The sequence below is a fragment of the Syngnathoides biaculeatus genome, chromosome 2 (assembly GCF_019802595.1).
Source record: "Syngnathoides biaculeatus isolate LvHL_M chromosome 2, ASM1980259v1, whole genome shotgun sequence".
Classification (NCBI taxonomy): Eukaryota; Metazoa; Chordata; class Actinopteri; order Syngnathiformes; family Syngnathidae; genus Syngnathoides; species Syngnathoides biaculeatus.
Genome location: NC_084641.1, coordinates 25580806 through 25601392, shown reverse-complemented (window position 1 = coordinate 25601392; position 20587 = coordinate 25580806). Strand labels below are relative to the sequence as shown.

General features: G+C 41.2%; 1 protein-coding gene across 11 annotated transcripts in view; it reads right to left on the bottom strand.

Moving 5' to 3' along the window:
* The window catches only part of LOC133512970 (nuclear receptor coactivator 3-like), an 89419-nt gene that overhangs the window by 67948 nt on the left and 884 nt on the right, over positions 1-20587 (bottom strand). For 7 of the 11 annotated variants that reach the window (XM_061843096.1, XM_061843124.1, XM_061843152.1 and 4 more), the window contains exon 2: positions 8031-8232. The exons of the other annotated variants lie outside the window; for them this stretch is intronic. In XM_061843096.1, the coding sequence (XP_061699080.1) occupies positions 8031-8044 (14 nt within the window). In that variant the 5' untranslated portion in view covers positions 8045-8232. The remainder of the gene's footprint in view (positions 1-8030; positions 8233-20587) is intronic. 11 annotated transcript variants of the gene reach the window in all.

Below are 20587 nucleotides of genomic sequence, written 5' to 3'. Positions count from 1 at the left end.
CGTTGCAGACGACATCACCTTGGCAACATCCACAGATCCACGTGTAAGCGGCGAGCGGCGGACATTTTCTGCCTAGTTTAATTCACTCGATGATGTCGCCAAAGCTAGAGATGTACAGAAGAGCTAAGTCTGTGAAGATATCGATCCGTATACTCTCCACAACGACGTACTTTCAAAGGATCGGAAAGACTTCCCTGAAGTAGAATATCCGAACACTAGAAATTTACATGCTTAACTCTTACAAAATGATCAGAACAGACTTTCAAATCACCATTTGCCTCGTGTACTCGAGCTTCGTTCAGATCTGCACGTCGTACAATTGCAAGCCTTTTTCGATAACTCCATTGTATCTTCTCCTTCATGGAATCTAATCTTTGGAACACGGAAAAATCACTTCCCAATGTCTCTTTTTCCACGATTTCCACATCCGTAGATGCAACAAAAACCTGGCAAGACGACGACGGGGAGCAGACTGCTTGGCGGTCTAGCACCCGGATGAACATTCCTGACGTCACGTGCAACCCACCCATTGGGCACACCTGAATCAAGCGATGGCATAAATGATACGCTGACGCATATCGCATCCTATCGCACACCCCTGGTTCAGACAATATTTCCTGTGCAAAATATTTCTTACTGGCAAACTCGTATCTGGGACCGAATGTTTTCTTCCGCTTTATGAATGCATCTTTTTCCACTCTATAAAAAGGAATCAAGTCCTTGGCTACAGTAGATCGAATGAGATTGTTGACTTTTGATCGTCTTTGTCACAATGTCTTTCATACGTTTTGCAGACTACAGTTGTTGTCGTCGCAACGCAATCAGAGCTGCCGCGGAAGTCTCGCAGTGCAAATCAAAGCAAATTTATTTATATGGGGCATTTCATCCAATTCAATGTGCTTTACGTGATTAAAATCATTTTAACACAAAGAAATAAAACATCCAAAACAGGGGGAAAAATTTTTGAAAATTACAATAAAAATATATAAAAAAATGATGAAAGATAATTTAAAAACAGCATGGAGTGCAAGGAATATAATTAAAAAGTGGAAATACTCTAAAAATGAAGAGTTTTTTTTATCTAGATATAAAAACATTCACACTTGGGGCTGGCAACTTGTTCCATTTTTTTTGCAGCATAGTAGCAAAACGCTGCTTCACCATGTTTGCTTTGGACTCTGCGCTCCACTATTTGACCTGACCCAGTTGATCTCAGAGCTCTACTAGGTTCTTATTCAGTAAGCATGTCTTGTATTCAGGACCTAAATTATTTAGTGATTTATAGACCAGTAGCAGAACTTTAAAGACTATTATAAATCTGCCTGCAAGCCAGTGCAAGGACTTTAGGATTGGAGTTATATGCTCTGACCGCTTTGTTTTGGTCAGAACGCGAGCTGCAGCATTCTGAATTAGCTACTACTACACTTTTTTTGGGAGTCCAGCCAGAAGACCTTTACAGTAGTCAAGTCTACTTGAGATAAAAGCATGGATGAGCTTTTCCTGGTCTGCTTGATACATGCAAGCCTTCACTCTAGATATGTGGTCAAAATGAGAAAAGGTGTTTTTTTGTTTTTGTTTTTGTAAGTGATTTGATATGACTGTGAAAGTCAGATCGGAATCTATTAGAACAAGATTTCGGACTTGGTCTTTGTAGTGAAATCCCATGGAGTAGGGAAAAGTATGTATTGAAAATAAAACCAATAATCCCTTTTTTTTTTCCTCTCCATGGTGAGCATTAATGGAAGCTCAGCATACCAATCTTATACGGCATCTATTTATCTACTATCCAGCTACGTCACGCTACATTCTTCTTTGCCTCTTATGTCTTCTTCCTCTCTTTATCTACATCTTCCTCCTACATGGCTCCTCTCGTGTTTAGACTGAGACACCACAGTTGGGCCTTCAAAACAATCAACTAACAATTCTCGTGTTCCTAAAACTCAACTTCTGAAACTGTTCATTTATTAGCACTTTAATAGTATGCATGTTACTTAAAGCAGTTATTTAAAATTTTTAATTATTCTTTTAGTCACCATATTGTGTGATACCTGATATTTAAATTGTGTACTTTATTTATATATTGGCAAAAAGATTCAAAGCAAAGCAAATTTATTTGTATAGCGCATTTCATACTCGCGGTAACTCAATGTGCTTTACATGATTAAAGGCATTTGAAAACAAAAGAGACAACATTCAAAACAGGATAAAAACAATAAAAATGACAAAATATTTTTTAAAAAAGACAATTAAAACCGCATACTGTGCAAGTAAAATGATCAAAAAGTAGATATAGTCTAAAAAGCATTAATTTCATGTAATTTTATATTCTATATATATTCTATAAACTCTATATTCAATCTGTGCGATTTGGTTCTGAGTGAAAGCGGTTCAAAGAGTGTATGATTGGCGTTTCGTATTTACTTTTTTTTTTTTTACAAAATCCATATGTTGTAATATTGACGGTATTTTTAAGTTATAAATGTAATTGCATATGTATAGACAAAATACAAAAAAATTGCATATCTACATACGGCAACTGCTGTGCATAACACGACATAAATCATCTGAATGATGGACTCTTAAATGAACTTTGGGCAAATAAAACTGATTCTATTGAATCAATTTCATAAATCATTAAAACATAGATCCATTTAGTTGTGTGTCCTCACTACAACCTTGTTTCAGGACAAGGTGCTCTGTGATTTAACTCCAGTTTGTGAGTTATCATGAAAAAAATTGTGAAAATTAAATTAAATTAAATTACATTTTAAAAAAAGGAAGGGCGGCACGGTGGAGCAACCGGTAAAGCGTTGGCCTCACAGTTCTGAAGTCCTGGGTTCAATCCTGGACCTGCCTGTGTGGAGTTTGCATGTTTTCCCCGTGCCTGCGTGGGTTTTCTCCGGGCACTCCGTTAACCTCCCACATCCCCAAAACATGCAACATTAATTGGACACCCTAAATTGCCCCAAGGTGTGATTGTGAGTGCAGTTGTTGTCTGTCTCTATGTGCCCTGCGATTGGCTGGCAACCAGTTCAGGGTGTACCCCGCCTCCTTGCCTGTTGACACCTGGGATAGGCTCCAGGACTCCCCGCGACCCTCGTGAGGATAAGGGGCAAAGAAAATGGATGGTTAAAAAAAAGGTAGGAGTGGGGGATGGGAAATACTGGGAAAAACATTCACTGTGACTTTTGAATTTACAATAACTCTTTCAGTCTTTGTCACATTGAAGCACGGATATAATCAGTAAGACTGCTCGTAATGCAGATATAGAATTATAACTAAAATAAGACGATTTATGGTGAACAAGAAGCGGGGAACGGGTGGATCTGAAAACGACCTTGGCATTGAGGAAGATTAAATCCATTGTACTTTTTCTAAGAGAGGAGACAAGAGCCACTGGTGTGTAAAGGAGGATGTGAGCAGCAATGCTATTGGGTGTAAATTATGTCATGAATTAAAAATGTTTATATTACCCTTATCTTTAGTAACATAAGTACGTTTCAATTTTAGAGTCTCGAGAGTCATTTGTTGTTGTTTTTTTGTTTGTTTATGCTATTTGCCACATCCCTACCTTGTTGAAAGACCCATAGTGCAAAAAAAAAAAAAAAAGGCACATCAGTCTCACAGTTCTGAGGTTTTGGATTTGAATCCCAAGCGCTCCATGTTTTACCCGCTCTCGCATTCCAAAAATGTGCGTATTAAACATTAACAGAATATAATAAAAAATTGATCAAACAATATTTAATTGATACTGAATTTCTTTTATTTGTTGGAGCAACCCAAACGTAACAAAAGTAATGAAGTTAAGATGACTAATATTGCAGAACATGGATGTCATTACAATCATCCAATCACAAATAAGTTTGTGATTTATTTAAAAAAAAAAAAAAAAAAAAGTCCAGAATTTTTTTTGGGGGGCTGGGGGACAAAAAATATAATTTTCAGTATGTTGGTTATTAAGTTATAGCGTCTCTTCAATCAAGACAAAGAACTGTTATTGTGGGCGTAATCGCGGGAAAATAGCTCGACATGCATGCATTCGTTTGGCCGAAATCCCTCCGCCGAACATATAGCCAATACAGATGCAGCCATCAGTGCCGCGTTATTTATAAATTCGAAAGTAAGTGCGATGTCAAGGCACAAAACTTTTTCGCAATAATTAAAGTGTTAAAAGGTGCGAAATTAGGATGCTGCTAAGAGGAAGCACTTGCATTGTGCAACCGTCACCGACTGTGTGTCACGCAATGCAACTGAAAAGGTAGGTAATCCCATCAAAGTTACATCTTTGTTGTATTTTTGCTCTTCTTAGACTGACAAAAAAAAATAACGCGCACGCAGGTGATGGTGCGGGCAAGGCAATGAAAAAAAAAAAAAAAAAAACGACAAAAATTAATCAAATGATCAAACGAAAGGTGCATCAAATTGGCCAACAGGGCAATTCAACTTTGAATGACGATGTGGTGTCCCACTTTCAGATTTTTCATTTTTATTTTTGGGTGAACAGAAAAAGACAATTTCCCCTGAATCAGTTTACTGTGCCAAATTCAACCGATGAATTAGAAAAGAGCCAAAAAGAATAAAAATACACCTCAATCAGAAGTTCCTCATGTTTATTTAGTTTTTCCATGCTTTCCTGTTGTCCATGTCTTGTGTGCACATTCTGTTCGCTGTGTCCACCTGTTCAGTTTGTTCAGTTTACTTTGTGTGGACCAGTCAGCTCCCTCCGGCCACTTGTGTCTTGTCCAGGTGTTCCTCGCTGTCCTGTCACTCTGTGTGTATTCAGCTCCCTGGTTTCTTTCAGTTCTTGTCAGTCCATTGTTTCTTCATGTCAGTGTCACATCAGTTACATCACCAGCCATGCGTTGTTTCCAATTGTAGGTTTAAGCTTTTCTTTGTTACATTTAGTTGCTTTGTTCTTGAAAATCAAGTATAATTTCTGCTAATTCTGCACTTGGGTCCTCTACGTTTTTTGGCTTGCTTTCCTTGGTTTCAGTAACCATAACCGTGACACCTCCCTTTAATGACCAATAATGATAATGAAATTAATTAATAATGTTAATGACCAGGTGGAAGAGTGGCGCACCTGGTTACAGCTTTGGCTTCACAGTTCTGAAGACCGGGTTTCAAATCCCCGCCCACCTGTGTGGACTTTGCATGTTCTCCCTGTTCCTACGTGGGTTTTCTTCGGGCACTCCATTTTTGTCCCACATACCAAAAACATGAATTAGCTGGAGACTTTAAATTGCCCCTAGGTGCGATTTTGAGTGCGCGACTTGTCTGTCTCCATGTGCCCTGCAGTTGACTGGCAACCAGTTCAGGGTGTACCTTGCCTCCTGCCCTTTGATAGCCGAGTTGGCTCCAGCACTCCCGTGACCCTTGTGAGGATAAGCAGCTCAGAAAATGGGTGGGTGGATGTTAATGATCAATAAATTATGTTTACAGTATTTTCACGTTTTATTGCTTTAAAATCACAGGTTTTCACAGAGTGTATTTCTATGTTGCATGTTAATTTATACCATACACCCATGGAAAAAAAACAAAAAAACTAAAAACTTAAATTTTGGGTCTGTAACAAATGTATCGCGCTCCCACCCCACCCAAAAAAAGACAGATTGGCATTCAGTACGTATACTATATAATGGGAAGGGTTAAAGGGAATCAGCAGCATGCTACATAAACATCCGTAAAACAGCTTCAATAACTTTTCATAAGGAAGAGAACTGTGTGATGATGAACTTCAAGCTGCAATGAGGGATTCACTCCCTCGAGGACGACACTTATCGGCAAGCAAAGGTTGGTTTGAAAAATGTCAAAAGCGTTAAGCCTTGAGAAGCATGTGACAATACTATTTGAGCTGTTGAGTTTAGCAATTGTGTTGACGGGGTTATGTCCTTGTACATACATCTTTACAGGGTGTTGGATTAAATGGATTAATTGTACATAAAGGTATCTCATAGTTGCTCTCTTATTTTGCTTTTAATGCTCTTGTGCTATGCTTAATATCGACTAACAATTGCTTTGTTTGTCATGTTTGCTTACGGTTGCTTTGTTTATCACGTTTGCTGTGTTTCGGAACGCCCTAACGCACTAAAAAAAATAAAATAAAAAAAGTTTGACGGAAAATTTCAAGAAGCAGCATTTTTTTCATTAATGTAGGAGATTTGAATGGAGTTGTGTGTGATGAGATTGTGATCGAGGTTAATGGAAAGTTTCATGACTGCAGTATAGCTTGATTACACTTTTTTTTTTTTTTGTCCAACCATTCCAATAACAACTAAAACAAATACGATTGCTTGCCATTTTTCCTCGCAGGTTTTGAGTAAGCAACACTGCCTTTGAGAGGGGCAAATATATGAAGCCACTTATCACTAATATTAAAATGTGTTAAGGATTTCATTTTGAGAGCTTTGAGTAATAATCACAGTCTGCTCCCCCCCAAATTTAATGATGTGTGCTTTGGACATGAATGACACTCACTCAGTAAGATCATGTGGCAGTTTCCCCAACAAGACAATACCCGGTGCAACGCTATTTTCTGCTAAACACCAAAGGCGGGAGTTAAAGGTCGACCTGCAAGTAAATTATTAACGACTTGTTTTCTTTTTTCCCCTGCCCCACTTCAGTCTCTCTCTCTCTCTCTCTCTCTCCCTCTGATTATTGTTTGCTTTGCCCTCCATCCACTCGTTCCTCCACCTTAGCATCCACTCCCTTTGTGTTCTCTTTGTTGGTAAATGGAGAAAGGTGGATATTTCAGGCGTTTGTGGGTTAACGGAGTGAGGGACTGCTACAAGCAATAAGCAATTCTGTGTAAGCACCTGGAGGACTATGCATTCCAAATTAGTAGGCATACTCAGTTTTTGTTCATTTTACGGAATGTGTGCCTGTGCACTTAATCATCACTTCAGGTTGTAGAATCACAGAAATGAAACAAATGATCTCAAACTACTGATAAACTACTCAAAATGCAAAGTTCAATATTGTGCCAGCCATTAAAAAAAAAAAAAAATCTAATACAGTCATACAAAAATTATTAGACCACTTTGGTTCTTCATTTTCTTATTTTATTTCCTGTTACCACTAAAGATATCCAGTATTACCAGTACCTAAAGAATATATTGAATAATACAAAAATGGATCAAATTCCTTAATACTTTGTCCTATTTGACAGGCTTAAGCCATATTGCATTCCCAGTTATTTCGGTTACTATCAAGAAAACTATGAAACATGAGTACATCTCTTAAATTATTATGAACTACTTTTGTTTTCATCATGATATTTTTCCCCAAACAAATGTACCCTTAGTTGTAAAATAAAAAATAAACACTGACGAAACAAATCTGGTCTAATATTTTTCTTGCTGCTTTGTCTTGTATATTTTACTACAAAATGCAGTTCTTTTTAAAGTAGTAAATGGTTTGTTAGAAATTCAACGCAATTTAAACAGCTTGAGGGACAAAAGCTATCTCACTTCCAGTACTCCCGAACCACAAGATAGCTTTGCCAAATTCTTGTTGACCTTAGGTCTGGTAGAGGGAGGGAGGAAAAGAAAAATAAATAAAATCGACTAACTCGGTTTACGTCGACACAAAAATAGGTCGACACAAAACACGTTTCACACAAATATTTATTCCGGAGGGACGCAGTTGTGGGTGAATGATTAACTTTGACAAATCAACAAAGAAGGGTCTCAGCGACTTTTAAGACACTTGAATGTAAATGTGTGTAAATATTTTGACCTAAAATGGTAATCACTTGCAAGCTAATGTTATCATGTTTGTTAACCATTTACATTTAGTATTATGCGCTCTCTGCAGACTAATTTTAAAACATACACTAAGTACCAACATGCGCAGTTTAAGGTTTTTGTTAATCCTTCATAAATAAAAACAAAATTCATGTCAGCAGTATTTTCTCTTTTTTTTTTTTTTTTTATTTCTAGTAGTGAGGGTGGTCAGTTATTATTATTCCATTATACCATCAGCAATCAACGGGAGAATCAACTCAAAATATTCAATAGCGTCAACCCTACCTGACATTGAGCATTTGAGGCAGGAAAGGACTTCACACAGTTCCAAAGATCTATTGAAGATATGTGCGAAAACTGGAGCGAGCTGGTCTGGCACAGAGTCTCAAACAGGAGGGGGAAAACGGTGTCCGAGTCTGCCGCTTTGTCAATCTTTTGTTGTTTAAAGTAGGCCTTTACACGATCAGGATTTTTGGGGCTGATCAGCCTGTTTAAAAAAAAAGAAAAAAAAAAAAAAAAAACATAACTGATCTCCGATCGCAAGATGGAGCAATGTTTCTATTTACAGGAGTTGCCCATTTTTTGTATACATTTATGCACTGCGTAGTGCGTATCTTAAAAGTATTCTCTAACATGAGTATTATCACCTGAGACAAAAGTTAAAACATTAATGACCTTTGCGGAGCCTTTGAGGAATGGCCACTGCCATAGGTTTGAGTCTAATCAACATTACATGATGACAGAAATAATGGGTGCTAACTTATTGCAATTAAATTACTTGAACAAATACTCTTAATGAAACACTAACATTCAAACTGTTCCGGCGATAAGGACTGGTGTTTTCCAGTTTGTGTCCTTTATCCATTTTTTTCTTCTTCTTACCCTAGACAGTTTGAACGCGGCATGCTCCTTCTTTTGTAAATCGTGTCGGTGTACTGTATTGAAGGACTAAGATGACATTCCCCTTGACGTACTTCAGTGGTGCAAATAACTCGTGTTGTTGGTCTGAGGCAGGGGTCGGGAACCTATGGCTCGCGAGCCACACGTGGCTCTTTTGGTGGTTGCGTCTGGCTCGCAGAGCCCTCATAATGACATACTGTACACAGCAGGGGTGCTTAACGTGTCCATCGTGATCGATTGTGAGGAAGATCTGGTGGATCGCGTGACTGCGTGGCCCCAAAAAAACAAAAAAAGACATCAGCCTGACTTTTTTTTTTTTTTTTTTTACATTTTGGCACCACACGTGACTTTCTCTAACAAAGACCTGCTGCATGGCCACACCATTGGTCCATACACTCTTCTTCCTAGTTTACCTTGCACAGCCCCCCCCTCTCCGCTCTTAAAGGGGTACACTCATAATTACAAATGTTACAGTCCTTACGCATCCTATCAATGTCGTTTATAATGATAAAGTGCTTATGCGCTGCCCACCACCGGAATTTTTTTTTTTTTTTTTTTTTTTTTTACATAAAGACATGCCTCTGTCAGCAAGCATTGTTGCAGAGCGCACATAAACGGGGAGGAATGAAAAAAATTCAACCTGCAGACCAGCTGATTGTGAAAACTTGGAATGCACTTCCCTTCACATACCACACACACTGCGGTGTGTGAATATTGCTGTACTGACAATGTTTGGTTCTACCTACAGTATGCGTATGGAAAGTCTTTCACATTTAAAAAAAAAAACAAAAAACATTAAGACCAACCTACGTTCATGAATAACGGATGTCTCAAAGGCTGCATGAAGTTTAATGTAATGACGTATGAAACGGACGACAGAAGTACTTTCGTCATCGTTGGTTAGCAACATTGTTATGTTATTGAAATGAATTTAGAGACTTATAGTACTCTTAAAGTGTTGGTCTTACATAAAATGCACAAATACACTTGTATTTAGTTTTAAAAATATTGGACGGCTCTTTTGGAATTACATTTTAAAATATTTGCCGTTTATGGCTCTCTCAGCCTAAAAGGTTCCCGACCCCTACTCTGAGGCAATGCAAAATAGTCCCACGTCGACGACATGTTTCTTCACCGACAAGATTGAAAAAAACTATTGGGAGTCCGATATTTTCGGTGAGCCGCCACAAGACGCATGACAAGGCTAAAAAATATACATAACAGAAATAGAGTACATCATGTGGTAGCTTATACAAACGCTAAACCGCTTGCTGGCACGCATGCGAACAGTGTCACCAGTAAGGTAAGGTGTGCACAAAATCGTAACGAGACTTGTTTTTGTGTGCCGTGCGATTGGCTAGCAACATGTTCAGGGTGTACGCCGCCTCCTGCTCAAAGATAGCTGGGATAAGATCCGTGACCCTTTTGAGGATACTCGGATCGGACAACCAATATTTCTTCCATGTGTGAACGTTTGTTTGACCAGACTGAAAACTTTAATTTATGTCAGGAGCTAATCCTTAAAAAAAACCCTAGAGGTCATTGTTTTACCTTTTCTCTAAAATGTCAGACAGAAAACACTTTGAAAGATACTGTTACTCAGTAGATCGTACAAAAATCCATACAGAAAATGAACAAGTCATTTAAATACACATTGCTCCATCTTGAGATGTTTTCTTTTAACCCGTGGTTGCAAAAATCCCGATCATGTATATCGTAATATGCAACAACATCCACAACAACGTTATTCTTTAAATTGGACCCAGATGAAACGACTGATCAAACCTACTTGAGATCAATACCAGTGATTGAAAGAGAGAGACGAAACGGGCAAAAGCGTCCACAGAAACAATAAAGCTGTCAGTTTGAACTCACATATTTTGAAATTGGTGCATTCTGGAGCACTCCATCTGTCTCGCTGTAAAAACATAACCATTTTGTCAAAATGTATGGAATGGACAGAAGTACGCCCGAATTGGATTAATCACCTTGAGAAAGACAAACCATAGCTTTTAAAAAGATCCACAAGGACAAAATCAGTTCATCTTTTTCTCATATTGCATCAAATCAATATTTATATTCTGTCCCAGTCTTCCTTCAAAGAGACTGTCACTGTTGTTTACTACATCTCAGATCTCACAGGACTAACAAGATTGTCGTGCAAAACAAAAAAAAAAAAAGGAAAAGAAAATGGAAGGCTGGGGAGGGAACGTGAGTGCGAATATTCATTTAATATATGCCCTGCAATTGGCAGGCGATCAGTTCAGGGTGTAGCCCTCCTCTGGTCCCAAGTCAGATGGGATAGGCTGCAGCACGATATGACCCTCGTGAGAATAAGCGGTCTGGAAGATGAATGAATGAATGAATGCAACCTCATTATATTCTGTTGCAGTTGTGCAGTTTACTCTGTTCCAGGTTGGAACCAGAAAAAGAAAATGGGGCTGATAATAATAAATTCTTTATTTGCATGCGGGATATTTGTGACGTCAACCAATATTGCCTTTATATTATTACATTTATATTATCATGGTGGAGGGGTTTGTGTGTTCCAATGATCCTAGGAGCTAAATTGTCTGGGGCTTCATCACCCATTGTAAACAGGTCCTTAGGTGGGGGACCAGACAAAAATAAACAGCTTCAAAAACTCTTATAACAAAATAAATGCACATGAGTTTCCCTTGTCTGGACGTCAGTCACCGAGGCCCCCCTCTAGAATTAGCTTTGAAGGTAGATCTCAAATGAGAGTGCCTGGTGGCCGGGCCTCCAGCCATTGGATCTGGCCAGGAACAGCCTGAAAGTGACTCCTTTACCGTAGGATAACTGCCTGTGGGAGGGGCTGGTTGCCGTGTGAGCTGGGTGGTGGTCGAAGGCAAGGACCTTAATGATCCAATTCCCGGCGACAAACTTGCTCTAGGGACATCGAATATTACCTCTCTGGCTGGGAAAGAGTTGATTTATGAGGCCGAAAAGAAGCGACTAGGTATAGTTGGGCTTGCCTCCACACACGGCTTGGCCTCTTGAGAGGGGTTGGACCAGATTCCACTCTGGAGTTCCCCGCAGTGGGAGGCGCCAAGCAGGTGTGGGTATCCTTATTAACTCCAGCTCGCCACCAGTACATTCAGGTTCACCCCGATGGATAAGGTAGACTCCTTCTGCCTTCAAGTGAGGGGAAAGGGTCCAGACTGTTGTGAATGAGAGGGTTAGGGTTAAATAACATGCCTTCCCATGAGAAAACTGAGTCTGGGGTCTCTGAGGCAGCCTCTCCTATCTGTGGTGCTGAGGTCACAGAGATGATTAAAAGGCTGTTTTTGGTGGCAATGGTCCAGGGATTTGCCTGGAGTTGCTAAAGGCTCTGCATGTTGCAGGGTTGTCCTGGTTGACACGCCTCTGCAACATCACCTGGACATCAGGGACTGTCTCAGCAATGGCAGACGAGGTTGGTGGGCCCCTTTAAAAAACACCTTTTTAAAGAGGGGGACTGGAGGCTTTGTTTCAACTACAGGGGGGATCACACTCCTCCGCATCCCTGGTAAGGTCTGTTCAGGGGTGATGGAGAGGATGGTCCATTGATAAGTGAGATATCAAATTCAGGAGGAGTAGTGTGATTTTTGTCCTGGTCTTGAAACAGCTCAACACCCTTGACAGGGTCCTGAAGAGTGCATGGGAGCTCACCTAAACAGTCTATATGTTTTGCGGACTTGGAGAAGGTGTTCAACAGTGTCCCTTGGGGAGTCCTGTGGGAGGCACTTCTAGAATATGGGGTGCCGTACTCCCTAATATTGGCCATTGTGTCCCTGGACTACCAGTGTTTTTTTCCACAGTTGGACTTGGCTGCCTTTTGTCACCGATTCTGTTCATAACCTTTGTGGACAGAATTTATAGGTGCAGCTGAGGCAAGAGGGGGTCAAGTTCGGTGGCCTCGGTATTGCATCAGTAGAGCCAGACATCGAACATCTAATTCGGATGCATCCTGGGCGCCTTCCTGTTGAGGTGTTCCAGGTACGCCCCGCAAGGAGGAGACCCCGCAGATGACCCAGGACATGCTGGACAGACCATATCTCTCCGCTTGCCTGGGAACGCCCCCCAGGATCGCCCCCGGAAGAGCTGGAGGAAGTGGGCGGGGAGAGGGAAGTCTGGGCTTCCTTGCTAAAGCTACTGCCCCTGAGACCAGACCTCAGATAAGCACAAGAAATTGGATGAATGGCGTGAGAAGAAAAGTATGTGCATGTGCATCAGGGGCAGAGCGATAGTGGCGAAGTGGTAGCAGAGTGGAAGGCAGGATGGGGGTGAACAGAGTTGAGGTGGTGGTCACGTAATGGACGGGTTCAGGCGGAGTTGAAGCCGCTGCCTCGCTGAGCTGCATCTGGTAACATTTACCTCAAATTCTGCCGTGTAAATGTTCTTGTGTGCGTGTGTCTTTGGGCACGTAACGGACAGCTAAAAGGCTTAAACTGGGGCTGCATTTTTTTTTTTTTTTTTTTTTTACAACAGAAAACAAGTAAAAACACAGAGCACCCCCTTTTGAAGCCACACACCTCCCTGTGAGAAACCCATTTAACAAGCGTCTATTAGCTTAAAGCAAGGAGAAACATGCAACTACAGCCCCTTTTCATTGGTTCTGCTTGGGGCAAATGCAGACAGGACAGATTGTGTTTTCCCACTCCGGGTTCTTTTAAAAGCCCGAACTGACAGACACCTGAGCGCATTGTTAGAGAACTGGTCCGTCTAAAAAAAATGGACCCTTTCCATGTGGCCCAAAAAAACAAATTACATTTTTTATACATGGAATTCATCCATCCATCTTCTTTGCTACTTATCCTCACGATGGTCGGGGGAGTGCTGCAGCATACCCCAGCTATCAACGGGCAGGAGGCGGGGTACAACCTAAACTGGTTGCCAGCCAATCGCAGGGCATGTAGAGACAAACAGTCGCACTCACAGTCACACCTAAAGGCAATTTAAGAGTGTCCAATTAATGTTGCATGTTTTTGGGATGTGGGAGGAAACCGGAGTGCCCGGAGGAAACCCACGCATGCACGGGGAGAACATGCAAACTCCACACAGGTAGGTCGGGGATTGAACCTGGGACCTCAGAACTGTGAGGCCAACGCTTTACCAGCTGATCCACCGTCCCGCCACGCAGAATTCAATCTTTGTAAATGTCTCCTCACTACTGAACATAAATGCACTGTCGAGGGCAAATCCAGCCTAGTCACTGATCGGGTGTTGTTAACATGTACAATGACTATATTGTTAATTCACAACATAATTACATATACATATATATATATATATATATATAAAATCATGGCGGCATATAATCATTTAAATTTTTATCCAAATAAAATTGAAATTCAAATTTCAAAATGTCAAGAACCAAATTCATGCCAACACTTAGTTGTAACAGGTTGTGGTCATTAATGTGTAAAGGATGACAGGAAATATGGAAAGGAGTTTTATAGACCTTAAAGACAAGGAACAAAGAAAAACTGAAGGGGGTTGGGTAAAAAGGATAATGTTTAAAAAAAAAAAAAAAAAAAAAAAAACACAAATCCAAACCAGCGTCTCTCTCCAACTGACCACCTAAATATTTTATCAAAGCCTACACAGGCAACAGTCCAGCGATCGCTCATTGCTTTACTGACAAAAATAACCCCGTGTGTATCGGGGGGGGGGGGGGGGTACGTGGAGGGTGCCGTCGTGTATGTCCGTGAACAACATGTCACTGAAGCGCTTTCCATTGGTCACTTCGAAGCAGTTTAATCTCCATCTCCCTCCTCTAGCAAGCATCCCCACAGCGTGTGCTGCATGATGCTCAGTTCAGCGGTGGATGAACGACCTTGAGCAGGCGCAAAGGGTTGCGTTGCTGTGGCAACCGAGCCTCGCGCAACCAGTAACAGCTGGATGGTACGGCACGCTGTGAATTTTTGTGGGTGTCGCCGCTTCATTACAACCACTCTTCCCTCCTTATTTACCGCTTCCTCTACCTCCTTTTCTCAGTCTCACATTCATCATCCCACTTAAATATAATCACACAAGGACATAACGATTACTTACACAAAGGAAAGCCCGGTTCCTCAATAAGAGTAATGTAAACTTATCTTGCATAAACCACGTGAGAGATAGAAGACAGTCCTCGGTGTGTGTGTGTGGAAAGACAGCGGCGGAGAGGCAGCCATGAGAAGCACAAAACAACATGAATCCGAAGCCACGGGCGACTCACAAAGTCGCACATAAGGAAGGCATCGAGATGACCACTTAACATTCATCTCACAGAAAAAAATGTGAGCAGAGGGGAACGGGCCTGTGCTGAATTGTTCCAGTCGGAGAAAGGAAAAGAGAAATCCAGTCAGTTGGTGTCGCGGCTTGAACCTGTTCACAACTCTTTCTTCATCACTTTGTGCGCACACATCGCTGACATAAACATCTCAATCATGCAAATTTTAATGAATGAGAATAATTTCCCGACCACCATGGTTTTTTACGGTTTTAGTCTCCGTTAAGATGAAAGGCAAACGTGATAAAAGAGTGGTGAGGCCGGCCATGATGTACGGATTGAAGAAAAAACAGGAAGCAGAACCGAAGGTGGCAGAAATGAAGATGTTGAGGTTCAGGTTGGCTAGGATTAGAAATGAGCTCATTAGAGGGACAGCCAAAGTTGGATGTTTTGGAGACAAGGTTCGAGAGAGCAGATTTAGATGGTTTGGACATGTCCACAGGCGAGAGAGTGAGTATATTGGTAGAAGGGTGCTGAGGATGGGGCTGCCGAGGAAGTGAGAGCAAGAGGAAGACCAAAGAAAAGGTGGATGGATGTTGTGAGGGAAGACATGAGGACTGCGGGTGTTTGAGAGAAAGATGCATGAGAATAGCTTAGATGGAAAAAGATGACCCGTATTGGCGACCCCTAACGGGACAAGCCGAAAGGAAAAGAAGAAGAATGGTTTTAAAATTGCAAAACAACAACAACAAAAAAAACTGCAGGTGCATACCTTTAATTCAGTTGTGTTCATTCATTCAGTGATTGAGATGCGTCAGTTGCCGTCTTTAAAGTTTTTGTGTGAAATCCAAATTTCAGGACCTTTGGGACGTTCACATTTTTAAAGTACCATTGCACATGGAAATTCTAAATCTGAAAACACTCCTTGACTGAAATTATTACTGAAAGCATTTTTTTTTTTTTAAATAAACTTCTTCCCAGTCGGGCTATAGTTTGGCGGTTGACGCTTCTTGGTCCATTCAACATCGGTGCCCCCAAAACCGTAGTTTTGTACCATATCTTAAATACAGCTTGAGGCTCCAAAAAAAAAAAAAAAAAAATCAGTAACTAGAGTCACCCGGGTTTCAACCTCCAATTTGTCGAAGAGTTCAGATTGCAAGGTGAAGGGCCAAGGAAATTATCACTTGCACTCTTGAACGCTAAAATATTTTTTAATTTTGTTATTTACAGTTTGAAAAACAATTTATGCTCTGTCTTTTTTCAAAGTTTAGGTTAGTTTTTTTTTTTCTGATGGCAAAATGAAAAATTGAGAATAAAATATTTTGGTTGTCAGTCTCAAAACAAGAAATACATGCGACACCATTGCAAGAAGCTGAGAGGCTTCAAAAACACTGGACATGAGTCGGACAAAAATGACTATAAAAAAAAATATATATATAGTATAAAAATGACTTTGAAAAAGACACCTCCCCCGTAGAGCTGAATCAACGTGAACCAGTGACGATTTTTCTGTTTTGCACATTCTGACGCACTGAGAAGGGGCCTCGATAAATACAGGACAACAGTTCAGTCGGCACACTGTTGGCGGGGAGGAGGAAGGGGACGGCGGGCAAAACACCCAAGAGAGACGAGCGGCGACGGGGGTAAAGAACGTGGAGCGTTTCGAGGCAGAAAGCTTACCGATTCCACAATGCAGGACGGTGTAGAACAGACCAGGGGAAAACAAAAGCGCACAAAACAATGGAGGAATTCCAGGTAGAATTCCAGCAAGAGCCTCCACCAATGCCCCTCCTCCCTTCAATAGCCACATTTTCTACATTTCCGCAAGCTTCCCAGGCTGGCGGCGAGTAAGGTCCGGGGTTCCCGGCCCCACCCCCAGTGCCTGACCCACTCACTCGCATCCCCTGCTGCGACCTCTTCCCTCGTTTTTTCACTAATTCGGCAAACTTCATGCATCACCGTCATCCACTTTCGCATTCATCTCCACAAGGCAGAGGATAGACCGAGACGTGGCCGGAGGCACAACTGTAAGCCCGTCACAACAGGGCGGGAACGGACAGCGTCGCCGCGGCTCTTCGCTAGGGATGCAGGCAACCGCGTCCAACGGTATGGAAGGGAATTAGTGCCACCGGGATTTGAATTTGAAATGTAAAGTGATCGCATTTTCAATAGTTGCTACAATTCGCTGTCTGAAATTCAACCGGCTAAAATTCACTGACTAAAATTCACCGTCTGTGCAACCAGGCAGGGTTACTTCAGGTCAGAACCGCACACCCAGCCAATCGCAGTTACGCTTTCTTAGTCACGTGACGTCACGGACTACGAAAGCGCAACCGGATTGCCCGGCTGTTCGGTCACATGATTCACATTTGAACGAGTCTTCATTATCCCGAAGTTCCCAGGACCGGGGTTCAAATCCCGGCCCCACTTGTGTGGAGTTTGCATGATCTCCCCCGTGCCTGTGTGGCTTTTCTCTGGGCGCTCCGGTTTCCTCACACATCCCAAAAACATGTAACATTAATTGGACACTAAATTGCCCCTAGGTGTGATTGTGAGGGTGACTTTTGTATGTCTCTATGTGCCAAGTATGGATATGTAAATTCAAAATGATTTTGACATTTTCACAGTTTTTATGAATGGTACACATATGGGATCTACTTATGTGTAAGTTGCAGGAGCGTGAATGAAACCAACTTCATTAACTTTGTTCACACATTTCAGATCGCTCAGATGATTTGCAACACCATATTAATAAATATAAATACTGTAATATAATATAGTGGTACACACGCCTGCCTTTGGTGCGGGCAGCGTGGGATCGATTCCCGCTCAGTGATGGTGTCGATATCTGCCATGCGACTGACTGGCGACCAGTTCAGGGTGTACTCCGCCTTTCACCCAAAGCTAGCTGGGATAGCCTCCAGCTTTCCCGGAATCGTTGTGAGGATAAGGGGCTTGGATAATGACATGAAATTTATAGGTGCCACGGTGAATCAGCTGGTAAAGCCTGCGCCACACAGTTCTGAGGATCCGGGTTCGAACCCGCCTGGGTGGAGTTTGCATGTTCTCCCCGTGCCTGCGTGGGTTTCCTCCGGGCTCTCCGGTTTCATCCCACATCCCAACAAGCAACATTAATTGGACACTCTAAATTGCCCCGAGGTGTGATTGTGTGTGTGGCTGTTTGTCTGGATGTGCCCTGTGATTGGCTGGCAACTAGTTCAGGGTGTACCCTCCCTCCTGCCTGTTGACAGCTGGGATAGGCTCTTGCACTCCCCGCGACCCTCGTGAGGATAAGCGGGAAAGAAAATGGATGGATAGTTATTTATACCTTATTCAGCTATTTTTAACTCACCATTACAGAAAATGTAGTAATACAGAAACAATACAGAAAAACTAGTTATGCCATTTTACAAATGACCTGAATAAATTACTTCTTAAAGAAATAATTTTGATGCGTAAATATGGAGTACCAAACCTTTCAACAAGAACAGACAGCTGTTGTGGAGAGAGAGGGTTCTGCTGTGTGTCTACATTCACAGATGGGAAGCATGCCAAAGCATTCGTCCTCGATGTTGCCAATAAACATTCTGCCAACTTTGCAGAAAAACAAGATAATCAAGCAAAAAAAAGACGCGCCTTTGTCGGCAAGAACCGTTCACCATCATAACATCGTGACAACAAATCAAATTGAATTACGATAAACGGATGGAAGTCTCAACCTAACGACATGTGAAGCACCAGAATTATTAATCATTAATTATGAGTACTTTTGTCGCCATTGGTTAGCAACATCATAATGTTATTTAAAATAATTCAGAGACTTAATTGTACTCCAAAGGTGTTGGTCTTACAAAAATGCGCAAATACACTTGGACTTGAGTTTTTAAAATACTGCATGGCTCTTTTGAATTTACATTTTTAATATTTGGCTTTTATGTCTCTCTCAGTCGAAAAAGTTCCCGACCCCTGCCCCACAACTTTGCATCGCAAAGGAGAAACATGAATGGGGGCATTTGCATGTGGGAATCTTACCGATCAACTCGTACGGTTTCGCCGTAGTTCATACGGATTTTGTGGTGAAATTTTACGTACACGGCCGTGGATCACAAATCATACGGATTCTAAAAATTTCCGTTTGCTTTTGCCCAGAATGGCGCTAGTCTAGTCTGCATCAAAGATTTTTGTCGTCATGATGTTTAGCACAGCGGAAAATGTTGATTTGGATTAGCAAAATACTTTCATTTCCGGTAACTTTCCAGTAAATCCTTGGCCCGGATCGAGCACCGCCGAGCCACGGGAAATATGGAGGCTGCGGCCGAGGAGCTGCTGGCCGGCTCTTGGAGCCATACCGAGATATTACTTGACTGCAACAATAAGTGTCATTTTTTTATCTTGACTTTGATCATGTGTGCCTCAAATTAATTTGACTTAGCTCGTAGCTAATGTAGCGTGCATGCTCGCTAGTTAGCCGCCTGGGCCTCATTACAAATACATGGGATTATTGTGGCTGACATTGTAGCTCTCTTGCTAGCATTCTAGCTTACGGTCGTGATTTTAATAACAGCTGACAATAATATAATCGAATGCTGTGTTTTCTCCACAAGGGTGTCATATGTATGTCAAGATAGATTTACAGATTTACTAAGATTGAGAATGGCTTCATAGGAACAATAGCTAATGTCAGTGAGTTCATCGATAGCTTATTGTTAGCCTTATCATACAGATCAGCTCCTTCCTTATTCACTAAAAATCAGGAATTGATCATCGGGATTCAGTAGATATGTAATCTTTCAAAACATTTTTCTTTTCCCATCACTGATTCTCTTTGGTGAATCTCTCTCACAAATATCTGAGGTATTGTAGCCTGGTTGATAAATAGCCATCTTTTTTATCATTCTACTTTGTAGAATCAGACATTAACTTCAGATATTATCATTATGGAGATCGACAATAAAAATAATTGAAAAATTGTGGTTTTTTTTCCCTCCGTTATTTTGACATATAAATTGTATGTAATGAGGATTTTTTTTTTTTTTGGTAGTTTATACAGGTTGGCGCTCCAAAAGGTTGACAAGTATGAGGAATTTGCATGAAAATCTCCTTGCATAATATGAAGACTGAATCTTTGTGGATCATAAACAAAGTGCAACAAAAATCCACCAACAGGTGCAATCAACAATCATCATGTTTTCCTCATATTATGGTATATGCACACAGCCTAGCATACAAACACTTTTTTCACTTTTTTACAGCTCACGATCATGCATTATTAAGCCTCCTTTTTTTATTTTTATGAATATAACTTGCTGTTTGTATTCAAGTGCACATTTGAAATGAACAACACAAAGAGTCTTTAAACAATTCAAACAATTTATCTTTGATCACAAGTGCCGGTACACTATGTCACACAAGACTACACGCATCCCTTTTATTCCCTTTTTTTGTTGTTGTTGTTTGTTTTACGCACAATGTGAGGAGCAGACATTACATGTGAGCTCAACGGGCATTTCGTGCACGCACGGACATACACACAATAGTGAGAGATTGATGTATCCAAAAAATAAAAAATAAAAATAAAGGTATCTCCGGTGTCACTGGGTGACGATGCGCGGTTGCTGTGCTGCCCCCTGCAGATTTGCACACCGCACAGCCAGACGCGTTCCGGAAGGTAGAGCAGATAACACGCTGCACGAATCACACAATGGGGATAACGAACCCAAACAAA